Here is a 25,879-nt window from a genome sequence, read left to right on the forward strand (position 1 = left end):
ATGTGCAGGTTCTTTTCCACCTGTCATGCATTTGTGTCTCTCTTTATGCCCATATATACGATTCATGCGTGTGTTCATTGTATGAGTAAGGCCAGCACCTGACCGAAACGCGTCACATCCTGTTGTACCTGTGATCCATGTAGCCTCATATGAATAAAGATGGCATATTGATCTGTACCGATCTGTAGCTGGAGTTCCTCGCCTTTCTGCTTTCTTGTGCCTCTTTACTACCATGTATGGCTAAGTATATGATGTTTACTCTTTTTTTTTTTGCACTACTTTCACTATACTTAAACATCTACTTGCTGCTACTGTCTCGCTGCGTGTCAGTCCTGTTCCATATTATGCATTAAGGCACTTTGTATGATATCTGAGTGACACCAGCATTTTATTGTCATCACCCTCCTGGGTGGATATCCTCCTATTTTAATGTAACTGTATTTTAATAAAAATGATGTAGTTTTTTTTTTTATAAAAAAAATGATAAATGACTCCAGTTTTTTCTTTGTGGGTATATTATGTAGATACATATGGGAAATTATTATATTATATCACGTATGTAGCTTAAATACTATTTATATATTTCCCTCAAATATCTGAGCATGTAGTGTGTTCTATACTTGGCTGCAGGTATACATTTCTACATTATACTGGGTATGTAGTGTATACTGATCAGTCATCATATTAAAACCATAGGTGGAGTGAATAACATTGATTTTCTCATGATACGGGTACATGTCAAGGGGTGGCATATATTGAGCAGTAAACAATAAGTGTCTTTGGGTGCCTTATCCAGTCTCACAGAAGAGCTACTGTAGCAAAAGCTGCTAAAAAAAAAAAATTTACATTTTTTTTTGCTATGATAGTAGGTGCATACAAAGTGCATCATTATGTGGATGTCTGAGTAAATGTGCATCACCACCTGAGGATGAGATGGCACCAAGGATGTACTATTGGAAAAAGACTAGTTGATGCAAACCTTGTTTGTTTCAAGGCATGTACATCCCTTCATTACAGCAGTATTCCCTAAGACAGGGTTTTCCCAGCATGGTGCCTCCAGCTGTTGCAAAACTACAACTCCCAGCATCCCCGGACAGCCTTTGGCTGTCCGGGGATGCTGGGAGTTGCAGTTTTGCTATAGCTGCAGCCACACTGGTTGGGAAATCATGCCCTTAGGACAGTGGCCTAATTCTGTGAATAATGCACATGCCATGGAGTTCTAGTTTTGCAACAGCTGGAGGCACACTGGTTGGGAAACCATACCCTTAGGACAGTGGCCTCTTTCTGTAAATAATGCACGTGCCATACTGCAAAAAAGAAAATCTATCTGCTGCCATTCCAAACTGCTGACACTGTTAGGCTCGGTTCATACTGCCTTTTAGAGATGAGCAAACTTAGAGTAAATTTGATTCGTCACGAACTTCTCGGCTCGGCAGTTGATGACTTATCCTGCGTAAATTAGTTCAGCCTTCATATGCTCCGCTGGGCTGGAAAAGAAAAGAGTCTCCTAGGACTGTATCCACCTTTTCTAGCCCACTGGAGCACCTGAAAGCTGAACTAATTTATGCAGGAAAAGTCATCAACTGCCGAGCCGAGAAGTTCGTGACGAATCGAATTTACTGTAAGTTCGCTCATCTCTACTGCCTTTTGACTTTGTCACAGGTTTCTGGCGTCATTCTGCAGCAGAAAATGGGATGCTGATGTATACTGTGGAGGAGAGCAGCATATGACATTCATTTCAGTGGCCTGTATGGAGTCACTAAGTGACTCAGTTCGGGCTGTATACTTTACTTTAAAGGGTTACTCTGCTACCCATCATCCGGAACATTGAGTTCACGGCCGCCCCTTCGTGAAGTCATACCCCATCATGTGATGTCACGTCCCGCCCCCTCAATGCAAGTCTATGGGATGGGGGCGTGACTGCCGTCGCTCCCCCCTTCCCATAAACTTTCATTGAGGGGGCAGGCGTGAACACGGAAGCTTGCACACAGCATTCGGAACTTAATGTTCCGGATGCTGGGTAGTGGAGTAACCCTTTAAAAAAAATGGACATACATGTTGCAGGAGCAGATGGGAGTGGGGCACTCTCCTTGTGGGAAAAATCCAGTGTGGGCGGAATGAAAAAAAAAACTGTCCCGTGCAGGGCTCTAGATGGAAGCTTGTGTTTCCGGATCACATCCCTGCAAGATTTGGAGACTGCCTTTGCTTCCAGCTGACAATCAATCAAGAAGGGACAGGAATGGAAGAATTGGAGGAGGAATTGTAGCTGACAGATTCCCCTTAGGCTATGTTCACATGGCGTAAAGTTTCTGAGCAAGATTTATGAATACCTGTCCAGAGGAAAAGTTGCAGAGTTGCCCATAGCAACCAATCAGATCGCTTCTTTCATTTTTCAGAGGCCTTTTCAAAAGTGAAAGAAGCAATCTGATTGGTTGCTATGGGCAACTCAGCAACTTTTCCTCTGCACAGGTTGTGATAAATTTCCCCTTCTGTGTGCACATTCCACTGACAGCAGAGCGTCGGCAGAGTATGCAGCCACTGGGACTGCTTGGAAATGCACCGTCTATTCATTCTGCGGATGCCGATATCTGAATTTCTGTGGCAGAAACAATGGGACTCTGAAATCAATGGGACTCTGCTGCAGCAGAATGTCAAATTCAGCTTGGAAATTCTGCCGTGTGAACATGACAAAGAGTTCAAAGTGTAGACATGGGCCCTCATTTACTATTCTAAACCCGACTTGTTTTGTCGGGTTTTTTTGGCGCATCTTTGTCTGCAACATGTCGCAGACATTGTGCTCCAGTCTGCGACACTATGCGACATTTTTTCCCGACGAACCCGATGTGGAGTCTCCCAAACCCGAAAAAGGGGCGTAACCTGACATTTCTGAGCTTTCCCACGTATTTATAAAGGTTTCCAACCCAAATTTGTTGAATTATTGTGGATTTTTTCCCGACAACTCAGAGGTTGCTCTTAGTAACCAATCAGATCGCTTCTTTCATTTTTCAGGGGCCTTTTTAAGAATTAAAGAAGGAATCTGAGTGGTTGCTATGGGCAACTGGTCAACTTTTCCTCTGCCATAAATAAATCTTCCATGTCCGCCAGGTCAGACCTACACAATATAAGGCTGGGTTCACACTACGTTTTCTCCCATACGGGAGCGCATACGGCAGGGGGGAGCTAAAACCTCGCGCTCCCGTATGTCATTCATTTCAATGAGCCGGCCGGAGTGAAACGTTCGGTCCGGTCGGCTCATTTTTGCGCCGTATGCGCTTTTACAACCGGACCTAAAACTGTGGTCAACCACGGTTTTAGGTCCGGTTGTAAAAGCGCATACGGCGCAAAAATGAGCCGACCGGACCGAACGTTTCACTCCGGTCGGCTCATTGAAATGAATGACATACAAGAGCGCATACGAAGGCATACGGGAGCGTGAGATTTTAGCTCCCCCCTGCCGTATGCGCTCCCGTATGGGAGAAAACGTAGTGTGAACCCACCCTAAGACAGGTGGCCTTACTGTTCTTGCGGATCAGTATACGTGTATAGCATAGTGCCTAGAAATAGTGAAAGATCATCACACTGGACCACTCTAGTAGCCAATGCTGCTTCACAACAATAGTTTTCAACTTGTAGCTCTCCAGCTGCAAACTACAACTCCCAGCATGCACTGATAAGAGAGCTACAGTTTGGAGATTTGAGATGTTTACACTGTTTATACTACGAGGGCACCGAGCAGTGAGCCCTAAGCAGGAAGTTGGCTGAGCAACAAGTCAGCGGGAGGGAATTTTAGTTGCTGCAGACTGTTTCTGAGACAGAGGAGTTTATTTCCATCTACCGTATTTTTCGCCGTATAAGATGCACTTTTTCTTCCCCAAAACTGGGGGGTAAAAGTTGGTGCGTCTTATATGGCGAATACACCCCTATCGCGGCGGTCCCTGCGGCCATCAATGGCCGGGACCCGCGGCTAATACAGGACATCACCGATCGTGGTGATACCCTGTATTAACCCTTCAGACGCGGCGATCAAAGCTGACCGCCGCGTCTGAAGGGAAAGTGACACTAACCCGGCTGTTCAGTCAGGCTGTTCGGGACCGCCGCGGTGAAATCGCGAACAGTGAAGTCCCGAACAGCCCGACTGAATAGCCGGGTTAGTGCTTACAGGACACCGGGAGGGACCTTACCTGCCTCCTCGGTGTCTTCTCCGTTCAGGGATCCCCTGTATGGCCGGCGCTCTCCTTCCTCGTCATCACGTCGTCGCGTACGTGCGTCGGCGTGCGTAACGACGTGATGGCGGCGACGGAGAGCGAGGATACCCGGCCGGCAGCAGAGACGTTCCGGAGCGACGGGGACATGGCGACAGCGATGGAGCGACATCCAGGGCAGCGGTGACGGGTCCGGAGCGGCAGGGACATGTGAGTATTACCTCCTATGCAGTGGTCTTCAATCTGCGGACCTCCAGATGTTGCAAAACTACAACTCCCAGCATGCCCAGACAGCCAACGGCTGTCCTGGCATGCTGGGAGTTGTAGTTTTGCAACATCTGGAGGTCCGCAGGTTGAAGACCACTATTGGGTTCAAAATCTTAATTTTTTTTGATTTTGCACCTATAAATTGGGTGCGTCTTATACGCCGGTGCGTCCTATAGGGCGAAAAATACGGTATATTAAATTATAATGAATAATATAAATAAAATGTATTTCATGTATTCAGTTTGTCTACCTTTTCTTATTGCCCTTTCCAATTCAAGACACTATAAATCGATCAGATATGCTTTTATTTTGGGAATGGAGGTCACTGATGTATCTATTAAGGAGTGTGCAGGGCTTGCAGTGTACTCGACCACCGCAAAGACTCCTTTGTCACATACAAGATTTAACTGTGGCAGCTTTACTAAACACAGATTCTTTTGGACTATGGCAGGAGGATGCCCAGTGTCATCCAGCTTTCTTAGACTCCTGATGGGCTGATCAGCTTCTCTGCCATTTATGACACACATGTGAGGCTTGGTGGAAAAAGTGAGCCCGTTATCAGGGCTGCTGTCTGGGGGGATACAGCCAGGACCCCAGTAAGGGGACCAGGCCTCCACTGCACCCCTCTGCAGTAGCAGAAAACCACTGTTTAAACAGCAGTCTCCTGCTTCTGTGCTTATGCTGCAGCGAAGGAGAAATTACCACCACCACCAACCCAACCGATCACTCCTGAGGCACTGTGCAGTACTCATCTGAGCCCCTAAATGTTTTCAGAGTCCCCTAAATGCTCTGCTCTTTGTGTGCAGGCTTTAAAAAAAAGGACTGCGTCCTTAAGGTGAAAATGAGCTGCATCCTTAAAGGGTTAATCTGTTCCAGGACAACCATTGTATGTTGAAACCATTGTATGTTGAGACCATAACTATGGAAACCTGGTAATTGGTTCTGAAGCCACCAAAATGTCATCCAAATATAGGAAAAAGTTAGAATTAAAGAAAAATAAGTAGATTAGTAACTAATACAGATAAAACAAGTTTTTACATAGAAAAGTAAGAAAAAGCCACTGGAAGATGTAAATCACTGTCTATGTAGAGGACAGGAGCTTCTTCAGGGTCCTGTACAGTACACACAGTGTCCCAAAAAATGTAAAATGGAGCCCCCACACCTGGAGCAGCTATCCCTGGCACAGGTAAGAGTAGTACAGAACATGTAGTACCACCCTGTACTGTAGGGGGCACTGCCAGACAGCCAGTCAGTGCATACACTTCAGTAATACAGGTGTTTTACCAGTGACTGCCCATTCTAATTGATCAGTTCTTCCAGCTATTGACACGTTTCACAGATCTGGACTGTCTGTAGCATTATATGCTGAGTCTGGTTTCAAGTTACAATGGTCCAGAAAAGACCATTGTATGTTGAAAATATTGTATGTTGAGGGATCACTGTACAATTTTATTTTATTTGCATTTTGTGCTATAAAAAAATATGTAAAAAGTGAAGAACGGATTTTTATTTAACATTTCTCCCTGTATAAAAAGACCTATGCACAAATTGGATGAGAAGAAGCTTTATATACTTTTATTGATGCATCCACTTAAAAAAAGTATGTGCTGGCTAACGGTATAACATATCTGTATAGGGTATGGAAGCTTTTCGGTCTCTATAAATTATAAAATGCTATCTGCTATGCACATATTTCAGTGCATAATCTTTGTGAATTGTGCACCACCTAGTGGTGGCTGTAGGGACTTATTATGACAATGTTACAACAAGCTGGGAAATAATTGTGTGTGGGGCTTCATAGCAATATCCTGTACAGTGCCCCAGCTCTTTCCAGGAATGGAGCGTGTCGACCCCCGCACGAAGCAGTGGGCAACACGCCCCTCCATATATCTCTATGGGAGAGTTGTTCGGCTATCTTTGGTTCTCCCATAGAGATATATTGAGGGGCATGTTGGCCTCCGCTTCGTGTGGGGGGTCGACACGCTCAGTTCGGAGACCTGGGGCCCCATACAGGAGATTCCCGGGGGTCCCAGCAGTCGGACTTCCCACGATCTAAAACTTATTCCCTATCCTGCGGATAGGGGATACGTTTTTGTACACGATACTTCTCCTTTAATGGGCACATCTACCTAAAAAGGAGGGTTGCTTACCTACTGGGAGCTTCAACCTAATGGGTGGATTCCCTACCTACTGGGAGCTTCTACAGATTAGTGGAGATTACCTACCTACTTCCTGGGGCTTCTATCTATTAGGAGGGGATTGCCTACCTACTAGGGGCTTCTACCAAATAAGAAGGATTCCCTACCTAACTACTGGGGGCATATGTTAATTATGAATGTCAGTGACAGCCTCATGTTCGACTATTGCCTAAGGCTGGGTTCACACTGCAGAATCTCTGGACAGAATTTCCAGATAGACTGCATTGCTGTCCCTATAGACAGCAATGCATTTATGTGCTGATCTGCTCAGAAATGCATTGCCATCTATAAGAACGGCAATGAAGTCTGCTCGGCCCTAGCACCACCCGCAGATTCTCTAGTAGAAATTCTGTCCGGAGATTCTGCAGTGTGAACTTAACCTAAGGCTTCACAAAGTCTAGAGCCACCTCTTTTGTCACATCTCAAGTATCAGTATTGGTACTAGTTCTCTGTAAAAAAAAATAAAATTATCGGGACATCCCTAACAGTGTCTTATACATTAATATAATGTGGTGTTGTCTTACCGAGGCTGCTGCTCTTCTATTGTAATCACCAGTCCCTCTTGATCCTACATGCACTGAAGCTGCACAGGTGATGAATCCAGTTATATATAAGGCAGTACACAAAGCATGGTAGATAAACACCTAATGAGTGAGAAGAAAATGTCAGATCTTGGCTGATGATAAGGTGTAACATATATGGACAGCCACAAGGCTGGGTTCACATGTAGTAGAAGTGTACTGCACGGCACACTGTCTACATGTAAAACCCAGCATTAGGGCTTGTTCACACGAGCGGATTTCTTTTCAAACCCGCAGTCATATGGGTCTGCAGCGGATTATCAGCGGTGGAGATTCCGCTGGCGAAAATCTACTGTGGGTATTGCACGGAGGCCCGGAGGTTTGAAAAAAAATCTGCTCGTGTGAACGAGCCCTAAGGGTGTGTTCACACGTGCATATTTTTGTCGCAGATTTGCTGCTGCAGATTTTACTGCCCATTGAACTCAATGGGCAGCAAAATCTGCTTAAAGGGGTACTCCGCCCCTAGACATCTTATCCCCTATCCAAAGAATGACCACTCCATGGTGCCTTTAGATGTGCCTACTTGGAGCGGCACTATGCCGCTACGAACAGACACACTGCTGCGATGTGCGAGTCGACGCATGCGCGGTTTACTCACACACATCGCGGCCACTCCCTCTGCTCCCTGAGCTAGGCCAAGAGCAGCTGCGATACGCGCGGCGCATCACAGTGTGTCTGCTTGGGTCTGCTCCGAACAGGCACATCTAAAGGCACCCTGTAGTGGTCCTTTGGCAGCAGATCCAAAGCGTAAAAAAATAATCTGTGGATCCGCTTGGCTGAACGTACCCTAAGAGCACATTCACACGTGCGTATTTTCTGCTGCAGATTTGCTGTGGTAGATTTTGCTACCCATTGAAGTTAATGGGCAGGAAAATCTGCTGAAGCAAATCTGCAGCAAAAATAACGCAAGTGTGAACGTATCCTTAGGGTGCGCTCACACTGAGGAATTCACGAGGAATAATTTCGGTCTTGAAATTGTTGACTTCTTCATTTTATCCGTCGAACAGAATTTATACGCAGAAGGGAAGAGTAATGAAGGAGGAAGCTATTCAATTCTACTTTTCTGGATTACGCAGGAATTCCACGTGAATTCCACTTCTGCATTAAATGGATTTCGTCAGGGTAAAAAAAAAATCCCATTGATGTCAATGGCCTTTTACTTGAGAATTGCACCTGAAGAATGAACATGTTCTATCTTCAGGCGGAACAGAATTCAGCGTCGGAATTCTGCTAGCAGAAATTTCGCAGTGTGAACAGGACAACAGAAAGTCCATTAAAGTCAATTGAAAATAACTTGATGAATAAATTGGAATAGAAAAAGCAAGCGGAATTACTCGAGTAAATTCCTCTAGAATTCCTCAGTGTGAACATACCCTTAGTTCACACATACTGTATAATCTTCAGATTTTCTGCTGTAGATGTTATCACAGTAACATAGAAGCAGAAAATCCACGGCATATATAGAACATGTGAACGTACCCATAATCGGAACCTATGTCTTATAATCATTCTGTTCTTGCTACAGTAGAAATCAGCTTGCGCTGATCAGAAGAAGTAGAGCTGCACTGGAGTCAGTCAGTCAGTTTTCCCTGTCGTACTAACCAGCAGCACAAGTGGGGGTGCTTCTGCCCCTGTGCTGGTGGCAGGAGGTGGAATTTATTGAATTCTGCCCAAGTAATAAAATTAGGGCACCTAATGATGGTTTTCGAATGGAAACATCCTGAGAAAGCGCCTCTTCTTACTAGAAGATTCAAGCTGATGTATCCTCTAACATACTATCTAAATGTAATCTTTATGGAATTACTTATGAACCTGGTCGGCTCTTTGGATCAGAATTAGATTGTATACAGGAAGGCTTTGCTGATAAAAAAAAAATGGTAAATGCTTGCCTGTGCAAGCCTTTCGTTGCAAAGGTAGGGGTAGAGGAGGGAAGTACCAGGTCTCAGAAGCTCCAATCGAACCCAAAGCGTGGTGGTGGGTGGAGCCGTGGTAAAGACCGCAAGTCCGAGCTATGACTCTCCTCTATTTTCAGGTAGAAGATCTGTCTACCAATCCCCCTCTGGTTGGAGCTTGCCTAAGTTTGTTTCTTAATACTTGGATGCAAGAAATCCAGGTTCTAGATGTTGTCAAGTGGGGGTACAACATAGATTTCCTTTCCCCTCCGCCAAGGAAATTTGTTTTAACCAAGCTACTTCCTCAATAAAAGCATTCAGTTCTGGAGGACTCTGTTCTCCAGTACATAGAGAAACATGCGCTAGAGGATGTTCCCCCCGATCAGAGGGGATCGGGAGTTTACTCCTCTATCTTTCTAGTGCCAAAACCATCGGGTGACTGGAGCATGATCATAGATCTTCGTTTCCTAAACCGCTTTAGAAAAAAAAAAAGGCAGATCGGAACGGGAACCATTCGGTCAGTTAGCAGCATCCTGAACCCTCAAGATCAAATGGTCACAATCGACTTGAAGGATGCCTACTTTCATGTCCCTATCCATCCTGGGAACAGGAAGTTCTGTATGGTATGGTAAAGCATCTTCAGTTTGCCGTTTTGTCCTTTGGGATTACTTCCACTCCCCACACCCTCATAAAGATCGTGGCTCCAGTTGTTTCTACTCTCAGACTAAAAGCTCTAGAGATCATTCCTTATCTAGACGACTGGATTCTAAAAGCCGCTACTCTAGACTCTCTACAATCTCATCTTCATCTGGCTCTAGATCATAAACTGGGAGAAGTCCGAAATCGTTCCTTTCACTTCCAGGAAGTACCTGGGCTTTATAGTCTACTCCTCTCAGATGACTCTATCACTAACCCTAGAAAGAAGGGATCATGTAACAAGAGCAACTGAGTTTTTGATGGTTCCTCAGAGGATTTCCCTCAGAACTCTGATGAAGATGTTGGGGCACATGTTGGCGTCTGCAGAGGCAGTTCCCTGGGCCCTTTGGCATCTCTGGCCGCTTCAAGATCAGGTCCTGAGCATCTGGAATCGAAACCACAAAGGTTTGGACAAGAAGTGCTCTCTGTCTGCCGAAGTGGACCAATCTGACAGATGGGAAGTCCTTGATTCAACCTCATTGGATCACATTGACTACAAATGCCTCCCTTCTAGGCTGGGGAGCCCATCTAGAGGAAAATCCTGTTCCTCAGGAGAGACATTCCGATATGAGAGAACTGAGAGCAGTTGCAGCACTTTCTGTCTGTCTAGGCAGATCTTTGTCTCAAGACCCCCTAATCAGAAGGTTCCTCAAAGGAGCTGGAAGACTTCAGCCTAGCATCCTTAAACCTATTCCCCATTGGGATATATATATATATATTGTTCTTAAGGGGTTATTCTCTTCCCCCTTTGAACCTTTGGAGGAGGTTCACTATAGGTATTTATCCCTTAAAGTCACTTTTTTATTGACCATAACCTCAGCCAAAAGAATTGGCGAGCTTCAGGCCATGTCAGCTTTCGAGCCATACACTCTTTTTCTCCAGGACAGAGTCCTGTTGAGATATTAACCTACCTTTGTTCCCAAAGTCCCAACTTTCTCAAACATCAATCAAGTTATCTCCTTACCAGTCTTGTATCCTAATCCATCCTCTCCCGAGGAAATTGCAGATCATACTTTGGACATTTCAAGAGTCCCTCAGAATTTACATTGCAATAACCGGGGAATTCAGAAGATCCAAGAACCTTCTAGTGACTTTTTTCAGTGAAAAACAAAGGTCTTAAAGCCTCTAAACTCTCTCTGAGTAGATGGGTCAAGGAGGTAACCCAGGAAACTCTTATAGCCCAGGATTTAACTCCTCCTTCCTTTGTTACTGCCCATTCTACTCGGGCAGTTGCTACCTCTTTTGCTGAGAGAAAAGCGGTTCCTCAGGAACAAATTTGTGCTGCTGCCTCCTGGAGCACGCATAATACATTTATAAATCATCACAGAGTTAATACCAGACGTTCAGAAGGGTTGGCCTTTGGGTTGTCCATCCTAAGTGCCGCTCTTCCTTAGTCCCTCCCTTTTTGTGTTTAGTCCCCACTTGGGCTGCTGGTTAGGATGACAGGGAAGTGTAAATTTTTAACATAATTTGTTTTCCCTTAGTCCTAACAGCAGCACACAAATTTCCCACCCTTATTTTAATTTGTTATAAAGCAATATGGCCTAGGGGAGGGGGCCTTAATTATTTTAATTATTTGGGCAGAATTCAATAAATTCCACCGTCCTGCCAGCTTCACAGGTGCAGAAACACCCCACTTGTGCTGCTGTTAGGACTAAGGAAAAAGAAATTTAAGTTAAAAATGTAACACTTCTGACTACACCAGACTCCTATAAACAATGCTGGAAGGAGATATATGTATTTTTGGCAGACCAGTGACTTACCGTTAAAGGCCAAGGAACAACAGGAATTCTCCTCTGCAACTGCAGAAGTATCATAATGAACAGGATGAGGGTGAGCACCCAACAGAAGACTGCAACAAACATGACCCACCCATATGCAGCCACTGCATAATAGTGAGCGTCAGCGATCAGCGCCCAAACCAGGAGACCCAGGACCTGTAATATTAAAAGCTACAATCAGCAACATTTTACCCACAACACCTAGTCAGGTCTGAACAGCATTGTAGATCTTTTGCTTTACTTACCTGGTGCTAATCTAGAGTGACCTATTATGTTTATACTCCATTCACATCCAGAGCTGCATTCACACACTTACATTACTGCTGCCCACTAGGGAGGCCATTGCACTGCCCATCAAAGCATTGTGAGGGATGTGACCTTTACACCTCTGTAATACAGAAACCACTGCAGCGACACAACCACAGTACACCTAGGTCACGCAGCAGAAACAAAAGAACTTCAGGAAATTCTGACAGATTCTAGGTGACAGCCAGCAGAATTCTGATGTGATTGAAGTAAAGGATATTGTAATAGGTGAAGATCAATTCAAGAAAAGTAACGTAAAATATAAATTATATACATGGAATCATAATAAGTTACTTAAGAACAGATGAGGAGGGCCCCAAGGAGGAAGGACAGTCAGGAAAGGTGTTGGCACTTAACAACAGACTAGATCACTAAATTTAAAGGGCCGATAGAAGTAAAGTTTGTAGGTCACACATATGGATATCAATGTGTTATGAGGGTTTCAGCATATCCTTTCACTCATCCTATTAAAAAGGATAAAGTCAGCCTCCCTTCAAATTGAAATGTCTCATAACAAAGAAGACTAGTGAATGTAATATAGTTTAGGCTAGGTTCACCCATTGCAGCCATGGGGTAGTAGTTTGCCCCAAGGCCAATAACCGGACACCAAAACCACCACATGGTTTTTGCAGTAAACCGAGGCACACTACCACCCTGCGGCTGCTTAATGTAAACCCAGATTTATAATGATATCTTGGATGTAGATGATAATCTCCTGCTGCAGCAAACTCCAACAATGCTGTAGGAAGGATTTGACATTCAGGAGGCTAGACGAGCTAGCTGAGAATTTTAAGAACAGCCATATTAGTTGCCATCAAGCTTTCCGAGCTTATTGTAGTGGTTGAGTGTTGGCTGAGGAGTCTCTAGGGCTAAGTTCTGTAGGAGCAGCTCAGCTATGTGGATGTTGTGGCCCATAGAAGGGTTATTCCTCTAAATGTTTGCGGACCAGTTCTGTGTAAGTTTTGTGCCAGGGATGGGGTGTGGAGCTGCCGTGTTGTGTAATCATATGCCAATAAATTTACAACCCGTGGAATTTAACTCTTTGCATAGACCTGATGTTATCTGTCACATATAGCCCTGTCCTCACAGACCAATGCCCTCTATAGGATCAGTGAATTCATCTTTCAAAATAGTCTGTACTGCTGTGGATCACCTTGCTTCTTCCACTGTGGACATTCTTCCACGTCTCTATTTTACTCTTAAAGGGGCTATCCAGGATTAGAAAAACAGATCGGATTTCTCATAAAACCAGCACCATACCTGTACTCAGGTTGTGTGTGGTACTGCAGCTGCAGTGAAAAAAGTGAGGTTGTAATACCACACCGAACCTGAGGAAGTGTGGGGCTGTTTCTGGAAGAAATAAGCTCTGTTTTTCTATTCCTGGATAATACCTTTAAGATTTTGTCACTTCTTCTGTCACTGGCAGCAATGATCCGCCAATATCTGTACACACTATTTAAACACCATGTACAGCTGTGACCATCAGCATCCAAGTTGGGTTTTACAAGCTTCTCAGTCTTAGAACTGAATTAATGAGGTAACAACATGATTCTGACACAAATGGTACCAAGCTCCTTTAATTAATGACCAGAGCATGTGATCTTTGATAAGTCTGCATTGTTTCCTGTAATTTCTCTGACAGAAATGATTAAAATTCAGCAGCGTTCATGTGATACTGCTAAATTTTTTTTTTTTTTTTTTTTTTTTTTTTTTTTTATCTCATGGGATTGTCACCACATGGAGTCCTCCAAAATTCACCCTAGAAATTCTGCCACAGCTAGGAACCTCACCTAGACATAATGGGGTTGTGTTGTATGCCTTGGCGATGGCCAGGAAAATGATAGGTAAAGTTCTTATAAATCAGTCCACGTCACTGCCCACACAGTCCATGTAAAGATACTATTCTAGTCAAAGAAATGGGACATGTAAAGTGAAATAGTGATAAGGTAGCTCAGCCCAATAACAGACAACTTACTCCAAACTTTCCTCCAAGTGGGGGCTGAATAAATCAGGTGCTGGAAGTCTTATGGTAATAAGAACTTTTTATTTTCCCATAATGTAACACATTTTGCGAAGGTTCCTTCATCAGGCACGATGAAGCGGAACCTCTACAAAACGCGTTGCATTATGGGAAAATAAATAGTCCTTACCAGAAGACTCCCAGCAGAATGACCTGATAATACATGGTGCATAGGAGGCCTTGCCAGGGTGCTAGAGAGAAAGCGCCCTATAGGAAGTCTGTTTATCTGATCCCATTGAACAAGTCCTCTTGTGTAACCCTTGGACTTCAGTGTCAATAATAAACTAAACTCCTGAGGGGGGTTCCAGATTTATTGAAATAACCCTAACGCTTATTTATTTTACAACGAAATGTCATAAACCCAATGAAGTGCTAGAGAACGCCAGAAGAAGAGAAAAACACATTGAGGAAATTTATCAAAACCTTTGCAGAGAAGTGAAAAAGTTGATGAGTTGCCCATAGCAAACAATCAGATCGCTTCTTTCATTATTTAATGGCCTTTTAAAAAATAAAAGATGCAATCTGATTGGTTGCTATCCTCTGCACAGGTTTTGATAAATCTCCCTAATCGTGGTCAATATTTAATTATAGACTATAATGTAGCATCTGGCAGCAATGTTTTCCGGCAAATGATGCAGAAAATAATGACTGAAAAATATGATGTAAACCACTCTTTCTGGAAAAAAGCCTTTGCAGTTTTTGATGGAGTTTTTTGGAGCCAGAATCAAAAGTGGATCCATCAGATGGAGAAGTAGGAGTTGTTCCTTTTCTATGTCTTATTCTTTTTTAATTCATTTCTGGCTTTAGCTCAAAAAAATCTTCTAAAAAAAAAAAAAAAATGCCCCTAAAGGAAAAAGTCTAACAAAAAACAAACTGTGTGCATGGTTAAAAATAAGGCACAAACAGTGTGTGAACATAGGGGGAGATTTATCAAAACCTGTGCAGAGGAAGAGTGGTGCAGTTGCCCATAGCAACCAATCAGATTGCTTCTTTCATTTTCCACAGGCCTCTTTAGAGGCCTGTGGAAAATGAAAGAAGCAATCTGATTGGTTGCTATGGGCAACTGCACCACTCTTCCTCTGCACAGGTTTTGATAAATCTCCCCCATAGTGCTTTCTCTTCAGCTTGTTCATCATTACTGTCCCCAAGCTGCACTTATCCAGGTAGATAACTCTTACACTAGTCTGTGGCTTTTCTCCCAAAGGCCCATAGGGGAGGAGGGAGGATAAACAGAACAAACAAAGACTGGGATTTAGGTGATTACACCTGTAGAATCTCCATAGAGATGACCATTACCCACCAACTATCCAACCAGGAGGAAGGAATCCCCAGGGGGTGGATTTATAAGGCTATATTTTTGCCGGTGCCACCTGTTACCAACACAGCCCCTGATAGTAAGCACCATAAAATATTTTAGCCCTGATCACCACACATGCTTATAATTTACTACCCAGCAGTCAGGACTGGCACTCACAGACTGGTATGCGTTTGGTACTTACAATCTCGACCATCATTAGAATCCCAGGGATGGACATTAAGAATGTAATGTCTGGTTTGGGGCAGAATCTTCCTATGCCACTGGAGGCTTCCGGGGTGCTGGTCTGGGTGCTGACTTTGGCAGGGAATTCGGTCATGGTGCTGGTGTAGTGTCCCTGGTGTATGAGAAGTGACTGTCACAAGCAATTGAGCTGTATTAGATGTGTTCCTGTGGTGAGCAGGATGAGGCAGGTCTGCGGAGGGCGATTCGCTCACAATGGGATTCGCCTTTCGCTCTGTCTCTCCCAGTTAGGCAATGGGCTCCCTACCTACGCCCCAGACAACAGGGGCGGGCACAGGCAGGTTAAACAGTAATAGGATCCTTGTACCGAACACATGGAGCAAAGTCTAGGGCGATACAGTCTCACCTGTGCTCGCTGCAGTGTGAAGGTGCTCCGTGATGCTTAACCCTCCGCCTGCCAGACCAGTGCCCTGGGAAAAAAGGGAATATTTCATAATGAGTAGCTTAGATACAAATGCGCACATTATCAAACAAGGTAATGCTTAGATACAGTTGCTCAGCAAACAGTATTGCACACAATAGGTTTACATTTAGCAGACAGTATCACAACATAGGCTAGGATCCAGCACCATACAATGCCAAATAGGCTCAGCACAGGGTTTCACACCTGAAGGGCTTAGATACATCATTGAAGTAGACAGCATTATACATAAGTGGCTTAGATACAGAACAGCAGATCAGCCTCAAACATCATGGGCTTCGATGCACTGTCCCTGGGAAGTTTCCACTGTTATAGTTGCAGAACACTATGTTGTGTACATTTTTATGGGTAATTTGTGCGGCTAATGGTTGTTGAATGTTCCTTGAATATATTGGTTTTTGTGACGTATTATCCCTTCTCCGTAGTGTTGTTGTTACACAATGATACTACAATGCTCACTCCACACCCCAGTGATTCATACGTTACCTCCTTTAATTGTTGACACATTAGTTATAGGTGGTTGGTTCAAGGATGCTGCACGTAGCATTGTTAAAGGAATAATGGAAGCATAGGTTTATAGTTGAGACCTTCATAAACACCAGTGAACATACATTCATGTACATAGGACAATGTATTAGTACTATTAGTACATAGAGGACAATATTATAGTAGCTATATTTGTAAATAGAACATTTTTCTGTGTCCAAGTTAAAGCTGCTCCTTTATAAGCAGACGGACTGGCCCGTACGGGGATCGAACCCGCGACCTTGGCGTTATTAGCCCCACGCACGGAACGTGGCCGGTTAGCTCAGCTGGATAGAGCGTGATGCTAATAATGCCAAGGTCGCGGGTTCGATCCCCGTACGGGCCAGTCCTTTATAAGCAGACCCCACCTTCAATCTAGCAAAGTCCACTTTTTCAAAAAAAAATTCTGTAGAATCCTCTTAAAAAAAAATAAATAAATAAATAAATAAATGACACACTTGATGTATGCGAATCATAAATGATTGGGATTCTATGGATCCTGCAGGATTCAATAAAAAACTTGCGAATGCGGGCGGAAATTAGGTTGTTTGGGGCAGGAGCAGCAGTCATTCTAGGGACAAAGACTTAGATAGGAAGCCATGGAGGGGACCAGAAAGGAAATTAGGAACCACACTGGTGACTAGGGTTGAGAGTTTAGTAACACTGAGAATAAAGAATACGATGGGGAACCATTCTGGAGACTTGAAATTAGTGAAGGAAACATGTAGATGACTAGGAACAAGTTATGCAGGGGACCAGGAATGAGATAGAGAGTCAGACCAAAAATTAGGTGGGAAATCAGAATGGGGTTCAAGAATGAGATCCAAGCCAGGCTAGGGACCAGGAATAAAATGGGGAGCCACGATGGGAACAATTAATGAATAGGAGCCATACAGTTGATCAGGTGTGATGGAGAGTGATGCTGGGGACCATGAATCAGAGGGGAAGTCATGAAATCCGGAATGAAAGAAGAAGCTATACTAGGGACCTGAATTGAGTTGACTATAAATGCAAGGGGGAGACATTTTAGGCAACAGGAATGAAAGAGTAGCCATGCCAAAGTCCAAGAATGAGAGGGTTATTCTAGCTGGGGTTTAGGAATGAGATGGTGAACCATGCTGGGGTCAAGAATGCGAGACAAGCCAAACAGCAGTCTATGAGTAGGAATAGAAGCCATACAGGTATCCAGGAATTAAATGGGGAGCCATGTTAGGAACTGAGAATGAGAGATGGAGCCATTTAAGGGACCGGAAATGTCAAGGGAGCCATGCTGAGCACCAGAAATGAGAGGGGAGTCACATTTGGAACCAGGGATAAGATAGGGAGCCATGCTGGTGTGGTGTTGGTGAGGGTAAGGTGTAATTAACCGTTTCATGATGCCAGGGAATGGTTGACTTTTATACCACCCGAGGTAGATGAGCTTCTCCTGTGCCAGGCATGGGGAAAATAATTACTCCGACGCAAGGTTACGGACTTCTGGCTTGCTTTACTGAGGTTGGAAAGATGGTACAATCCGTTACAGCTCAGATTAGCGTGAAGGAGTTGCAGGGTGAACTTAGGGAAGCTTATCGGCTTGCTGGGACTTATAGTTGATTGTATTGTATATGACTGACTTGACTTGTATGCAGCCCATGCTATACTGGAGTAACTTGGACTTGACTAGCTTGCTGGACTTGTACAATATCCCCAAGACTGTAGTGCTTACTGCAAGGCTTTGACTTTCACCTGGGTAGTGGGGCTAACTGGTAGTAGAGTAGTAGATGCGTGGTTGCTGGCCTGACGGGCCGGCCTAACCTCCTCCTCAACAGTAGTAGGCCGAGGCACTTTAGTTGTGCCCATTGATTCGGCCAAACCTCCTCCTCAAATGGAGTAGGCTGGGGCACATCTGTAGATAGTTTCTTCTTTTTCTTGGATACATACTTGGGTGCCAGGACAGGCATCTCGGGCAAGCATTCCTCTTCCTCAACGTGACCTTTCATCTTTGGGGACAGCAGGCCAAATGGGTCGGAGTTCCAGCCCTCCGTTGGGAATCACACAAAAGGAAACTGGGTAGGATATTTGGGCAGGGTCACTGCTGCTGCCCATTCTCCGCGAGCACTTTGAACTGGTGTATATTCCACAATCTACCCGCTCTCCAAGGAGTGTAGATGTGTGGGGAGATAGTCCCTATTTACAGCTCCTTGGTTGACCAGGATTGTGCCGCCTTGGTGGCAATCCATAAATGTGCCAAACCCCCTGACCCAGTCAAACTTTCTCACTGTGGCTCTCTGCCATTCCATGGGGTGCTTTTCTTGCCTGGGTTACTCTAACATCCTGATGTACAGACTTTACAGGTGTTTGGTGTCCCTCTGCTGCACTTGGCGTACCTCGTAATGCAATTCTCTGGGACCATACTCCTGCCTCCTCTAGATCCCCAGGTCCAGTGATGCGGTGAGAGCCTCACGGGCAATGATCCCCTCGTCGAGATTGGCGTTACACCCTCTGGCGTAGCTGGCCACTAGTCGGCGCTCTCTGGTAGGGGGACGTGTAGGCATCGGTCCTCCAGGGATAGCTTCTGTAGCTGCTCTGCTAACTCTTGAAAGACGTGGGCAGCTGCTGCAATTTCACAGGTGCTGGGCGCCATCTTGGGACTCACGGGACTCGTGGCTTCTCGTGCCTCCACCATCTTACTGCTTTCGCAAGCTTCCTGTGGTCTGAAGAGGTTCTGCTGTGCTCCACTCTTTATACTGGTCTTAGGTAAGATGGCTTCCGGCCAGAAACACGTGAGCAGTGCACCCTCTTCAGCCATCCCTTGAGCATCAGGGGGCCGGCTCTTTAGGTTAAACCTTGGATTCGGCTCAGAGTCCTGGCTTACACACCCAGGGGCGGGCCGCAGAATTTCGCAGGCATTCTTGGTGGGCTTTTCTCCGGCTTCTTTAACCCTTTTAGGTACCAGACATTTTGGATAATGCAACATGGCTTCTGTTTGTACTTTGCACATGACGAACACAGACTTGTACTTTTCACCATGGCAGACAATAAAATCTCCTCCCACCTCTATTTTACAAGCGCTTCTTCACATAAGCGTTTACACAGACAAAGTCCCGTACAATTTTGGCACAATTTTAGACGCACAGACGTGCAGTTTTCTGTAATTTTGGACACAGTTCATTGGGACACAGTGGGGGTTCTTGCATAAGGCACACACCTGTATCCTGTTAGTGATGCCAAAGGTTGCTTTGTCGTTGAGGGTAATGTGTAGTCAACCGTTTCGTGATGCCAGGGCGTAGTTGACCTATACACCACCGAGGTAGACCAGCTTCTCCTGTGCCAGGCATGGGGAAAATTATCAGAGGCAAGGTTACGGAAAACTGGCTTGCTTTACTAAAGTTGGAAAGATGGTACAATCTGTTACAGATCAGATTAGCGTGAAGGAGTTGCAGGGTGAATTTAGGGAAGCTTATCGTCTCACTGGGACATATACATTAGTTGATTGTGCTGTATATGACTGACTTGACTTGTATGCAGCCCACGCTATACTGGAGTTACTTGGACTTGACTAGCTTACTGGACGGGTACAATATCCACAAAACTGTAAGGCTTACCGCAAGGCTTTGACTTTCACCTGGGTAGTGGGGTTAACTGATAGTAGATGCATGGTTGCTGGACTAGGCCTCAGGCCTCCTTTCAGATCCACCTCACAGACTTCACTCCTCACCAAACTGTACCTCAGAAAAATTTCAACTCTGAACTCTGTCTACAGTGTATAAGGGGACAATTTAGAGCCTTCCCATTGGGCAGATAAGTCACATGTTCACCTCTGCATACTCCCCTTAACAACAAGGTCCTTAGTAACAAGATTCTTAAGATAACAAGTGCATAGAAAATACAATACATTAACACTTATACATAGGCGTGCGCAGCCTATTGCATTAGGGTGTGCACCCTAAAGCACAAACTCACGCAGCGCACGCGTGTGTGTGATATATATATACACACACACACACTCTTGCTTGCATGCACACATACATGAACATACCTACACTCATAAATATCAATACAAACAAAATGAAAAACTTTATTAAAACTTTTTTTTTGGATTGGAGGCTCCATTATACATACACTGTACAGCAATCATACCTCCATTATACATACACTGTGACTGTACAGCAATCATACATCCAATCCATTAATAATGGATTGGATGTATGATTGCTGTACAGTCACAGAGAGTGTATGTATAATGGAGGTATGCTTGCTGTACAGTGTATGTATAATGGAGGTATGATTGCTGTACAGTGTATGTATAATGGATGTATGATTGCTGTGCAGTGTATGTATAATGGAGGTATGATTGCTGTACAGTGTATGTATAATGGTGGTATGCTTGCTGTACAGTGTATGTATAATGGAGGTATGCTTGCTGTACAGTGTATAATGGAGGTATGCTTGCTGTACAGTGTATGTATAATGGCGGTATGCTTGCTGTACAGTGTATGTACAATGGCGGTATGCTTGCTGTACAGTGTATGTATAATGGCGGTATGCTTGCTGTACAGTGTATGTATAATGGATGTATGATTGCTGTACAGTGTATGTATAATGGATGTATGATTTCTGTACAGTGTATGTATAATGGAGGTATGATTGCTTTACAGTGTATGTATACTGAATGTATGACTGCTGTACAGTGTATGTATAATGGACGTATGCTTGCTGTACAGTGTATGTATAATGGATGTATGCTTGCTGTACAGTGTATGTATAATGGCGGTATGCTTGCTGTACAGTGTATGTATAATGGCGGTATGCTTGCTGTACAGTGTATGTATAATGGATGTATGCTTGCTGTACAGTGTATGTATAATGGAGGTATGATTGCTGTACAGTGTATGTATAATGGAGGTATGATTGCTGTACAGTGTATGTATAATGGCGGTATGCTTGCTGTACAGTGTATGTATAATGGTGGTATGCTTGCTGTACAGTGTATGTATAATGGATGTATGATTGCTGTACAGTGTATGTATAATGGAGGTATGATTGCTGTACAGTGTATGTATAATGGATGTATGATTGTTGTACAGTGTATGTATAATGGAGGTATGATTGCTGTACAGTGTATGTATAATGGATGTATGCTTGCTGTACAGTGTATGTATAATGGAGGTATGATTGCTGTACAGTGTATGTATAATGGTGGTATGCTTGCTGTACAATGTATGTATAATGGAGGTATGATTGCTGTACGGTGTATGTATAATGGATGTATGATTGCTGTACAGTGTATGTATAATGGAGGTATGATTGCTGTACAGTGTATGTATAATGAATGTATGATTGCTGTACAGTGTATGTATAATGGAGGTATGCTTGCTGTACAGTGTATGTATAATGGAGGTATGATTGCTGTACAGTGTATGTATAATGGATGTATGATTGCTGTACAGTGTATGTATAATGGAGGTATGATTGCTGTACAGTGTATGTATAATGGAAGTATGATTGCTGTACAGTGTATGTATAATGGTGGTATGCTTGCTGTACAGTGTATGTATAATGGAGGTATGATTGCTGTACAGTGTATGTATAATGGTGGTATGCTTGCTGTACAGTGTATGTATAATGGAGGTATGATTGCTGTACAGTGTATGAATAATGGATGTATGATTGCTGTACAGTGTATGTATAATGGAGGTATGATTGCTGTACAGTGTATGTATAATGGATGTATGATTGCTGTACAGTGTATGTATGATTGCTGTACAGTGTATGTATAATGGAGGTATGATTGCTGTACAGTGTATGTATAATGGAGGTATGATTGCTGTACAGTGTATGTATAATGGATGTATGATTGCTGTACAGTGTATGTATAATGGCGGTATGCTTGCTGTACAGTGTATGTATAATGGTGGTATGCTTGCTGTACAGTGTATGTATAATGGCGGTATGCTTGCTGTACAGTGTATGCATAATGGTGGTATGATTGCTGTACAGTGTATGTATAATGGATGTATGCTTGCTGTACAGTGTATGTATAATGGCGGTATGCTTGCTGTACAGTGTATGTATAATGGCGGTATGATTGCTGTACAATCATACCTCCATTATACATACACTGTACGGCAATCATACATCCATTATACATACACTGTGCAGCAATCATACCTCCATTATACATACACTGTACAGCAATCACACCTCCATTATACTTACACTGTACAGCAAGCATACCACCATTATACATACACTGTACAGCAATCATACCGCCATTATACATACACTGTACAGCAATCATACCTCCATTATACATACACTGTACAGCAATCATACCTCCATTATACATACACTGTACAGCAATCATACATCCATTATACATACACTGTACAGCAATCATACATCCATTATACATACACTGTACAGCAATCATACATCCATTATACATACACTGTACAGCAAGCATACCACCATTATACATACACTGTACAGCAAGCATACCACCATTATACATACACTGTGCTGTACAGTGTAAGTATAATGGATGTATACTTGCTGTACAGTGTATGTATAATGGAGGTATGATTGCTGAACAGTGTATGTATAATGGAGGTATGATTGCTGTACAGTGTATGTATAATGGCGGTATGATTGCTGTACAGTGTATGTATAATGGAGGTATGATTGCTGTACAGTGTATGTATAATGGAGGTATGATTGCTGTACAGTGTAAGTATAATGGATGTATGCTTGCTGTTCAGTGTATGTATAATGGAGGTATGCTTGCTGTACAGTGTATGTATAATGGAGGTATGATTGCTGTACAGTGTATGTATAATGGAGGTATGATTGCTGTACAGTTTATGTATAATGGAGGTATGATTGCTGTACAGTGTATGTATAATGGCGGTATGATTGCTGCAGTGGCGTTGCTAGGGTTGGTGTCACCCGGTACGGTAGAAAATGGTGTCACCCCATACCTTCCCCCCCCTCAGTAAGTTTTTAGCCTGTTGTGACAGACACCACTGGTGTAGCGCATTGTGAGAAATTGCAGTATAATAATCAGATATACCAGTTGCCACAGAATAGGAAAGTGTTAAAGAAATTTTCACCATTTAAATATACAGCTCCCAGAATTACTTAAAGGGGTACTCCACTGGAAAACATTTTCTTTTATATCAACTGGTGCCAGAAAGTTAAACAAATTTTTAAATTACTTCTATTTAAAATCTTAATCCTTACAGTACTTATAAGCTGTTGTATTCTCCACAGGAAGTTGTGTAGTTCTTTCCAGTCTGTCCACACTGCTCTGTCTGTCCATGTTAGGAACTGTCCAGAGCAGGATAGGTTTGCTATGGGGATTTGCTCCTACTATGGACAGTTCTTGACATGGACAGAGGTGTCAGCACAGAGCACTGTGGTAAGACAGAAAATAAATTTAAAAAGAAAAGAACTTCCTGTGAATCACTTATACAGCAGCTAATAAGTACTGGAAGGATTAAGATTTTTAAGTAGAAGTAACTTATAAGTCTGTTTAACTTTGTAGCACCAGTTGATTTAAAAAAATTTTTTCCAGTAGAGTTCCCCTTTATGCAGTGGTAAGGTTACGCTGGGAGTTGTAGTTTCACTCACCATAACTGTAGAACTGACAAGTGACTACAGCTCTGATAGGACATAGTGAGGAGAATACACAATGATATCAGTGACTACAGGTGATGTCTTCTCTATAGTCTTCCCTTATCTAATTCAGATGGTACATACCGCCTGGTCCAGCTAAATCTTCTCTCTGTAGAATGTGACGCCCAGACGTCTCCTCACTATGTCAGCACATTCTCATCCTCTATATGAAAACAAGTATTATTATAAACCTGCCAGACACTGTATCCTCTAAATATAATACTACTATACACTACACTCTTTGATTATAAACCTTCCATACACCATACCCACTAAATATAATACTACCACACACTGTACATTCTGAATATAATACCAACACATACTGTACCCTCTGAATATAAATCTGCCACATACTGTACCCTCTGAATATAAATCTGCCACATACTGTACCATCAGAATATAAATCTGGTGGTGTTGCTAGTGGATGATGGGGGTGCTAGTACTGAGGGGTGTTGCTGGAGGATGATGAGGGTGCTACTGGCCATCCCCCCTGGAAGTATCACCCCATCATCCATCGGCAGGATCATCCTCCTGGCAGGAGCACCCCCATCATCCACCATCAGGATCTGCTGATGGAGGTTCTGCTGCTGGGGGGGGGGGGGGGGGGGTTGCTGGTGGATGATGAGGGCGCTACTGCTGGGGGGGAGCATTGGGTAAGCAGCAGTTCCCCCACTTAAGGTAGGTAGCAGTTCCCCCACATTAGGTAGGTAGCAGTTTCCCCACATTAGGTAGCATAGATTCCCCACATTTGGTACCAGTTACCCCGCATTGGGTAGTAATTTCCCCACATTAGGTAGCACAGATTCCCCACATGAGGTAGCACAGATTCCCCACATTAGGTAGCAGTTTTCCCACATTATGTAGCAGCTTTCGCACATTAGGTAGCAGTTTTCAAACATTTGGTAGTAGTTTCCCCCATTAGGCTGCAGGTTCCCTTGCATGTTCCCAACAATAGGTCAAAGTCTCCCCACGTTAGATCGCTGATTCAAACAACCCCCCACCCCCCCACACACACACACAAAAAAAATACACACACACAACACAGAGACACACACACAGATAGATAGATAGAAAGAGACACACACACAGTCAGAGAGACACACACTCACAGACAGTCACACACACAGTCACACGCAGTCACACACAGTCACACAGACAGAGAGTCACAAACAGACAGAGATAGCGACACACACACACACAAACACACACACACAGACACACACAGAGAGTCACACACACACAGAGTCACACACAGACAGAGTCACACACAAACACAGAGTCACACACACACACAGTCACACACAGTCACACACAGTCACACACACACACACACAGAGATACACAAACAAAGATAGAGTGAGACAGACACACACTCCCTCACCCATCCAGTGCAGCGCTCCTTCTCTCTGGGCGCTCTGCGAGTGATGTCACATCACGTCCTCCAGCACGTCGGGCTGGCGCAACAGAAGATGTGGGGGCGCAGGCCGGTTCACTGTGCAGGTGACGGGGGGGGGGGGGGGGATGGTCCTACTAGTACGGAGACAGCGCAAGTGAGACAGCGCAAGTGATGGCGGGGGGGGGGGGGGTGCTGCTAGTATAGAGTCAGCGCAACTGAGGTCCGGGGGCGTACCTGGTGTCACCCCATCAGGATGGTGTCACCCGGTGCGGGCCGCACCCCGGTCGCAACGCCACTGGATTGCTGTACAGTGTATGTATAATGGTGGTATGCTTGCTGTACAGTGTAAGTATAATGGAGGTATGATTGTTGTACAG

General features: G+C 44.0%; 1 protein-coding gene across 7 annotated transcripts in view; it reads right to left on the minus strand.

Annotated features, from left to right (window-relative positions):
* The window catches only part of PLLP (plasmolipin), a 69,060-nt gene that overhangs the window by 7,594 nt on the left and 35,587 nt on the right, over positions 1 to 25,879 (minus strand). The window contains exons 2-7 of one of the 7 annotated variants that reach the window (XM_056525608.1): positions 24,188 to 24,266; positions 19,635 to 19,751; positions 15,848 to 15,911; positions 15,443 to 15,595; positions 11,600 to 11,773; positions 7,192 to 7,311 (exon numbers count right to left, since the gene is read on the minus strand). In XM_056525608.1, coding sequence (XP_056381583.1) covers positions 7,192 to 7,311; positions 11,600 to 11,773; positions 15,443 to 15,577 — 429 coding nt within the window. In that variant the 5' untranslated portion in view covers positions 15,578 to 15,595; positions 15,848 to 15,911; positions 19,635 to 19,751; positions 24,188 to 24,266. Of the gene's footprint in view, positions 1 to 7,191; positions 7,312 to 11,599; positions 11,774 to 15,442; positions 15,912 to 19,634; positions 19,752 to 20,031; positions 20,167 to 24,187; positions 24,267 to 25,879 lie in introns of those variants that run through there. The other 6 variants (XM_056525607.1, XM_056525606.1, XM_056525605.1 and 3 more) reach the window with 6 other exon arrangements.

This window comes from Hyla sarda, chromosome 6 (assembly GCF_029499605.1).
Source record: "Hyla sarda isolate aHylSar1 chromosome 6, aHylSar1.hap1, whole genome shotgun sequence".
Classification (NCBI taxonomy): domain Eukaryota; kingdom Metazoa; phylum Chordata; class Amphibia; order Anura; family Hylidae; genus Hyla; species Hyla sarda.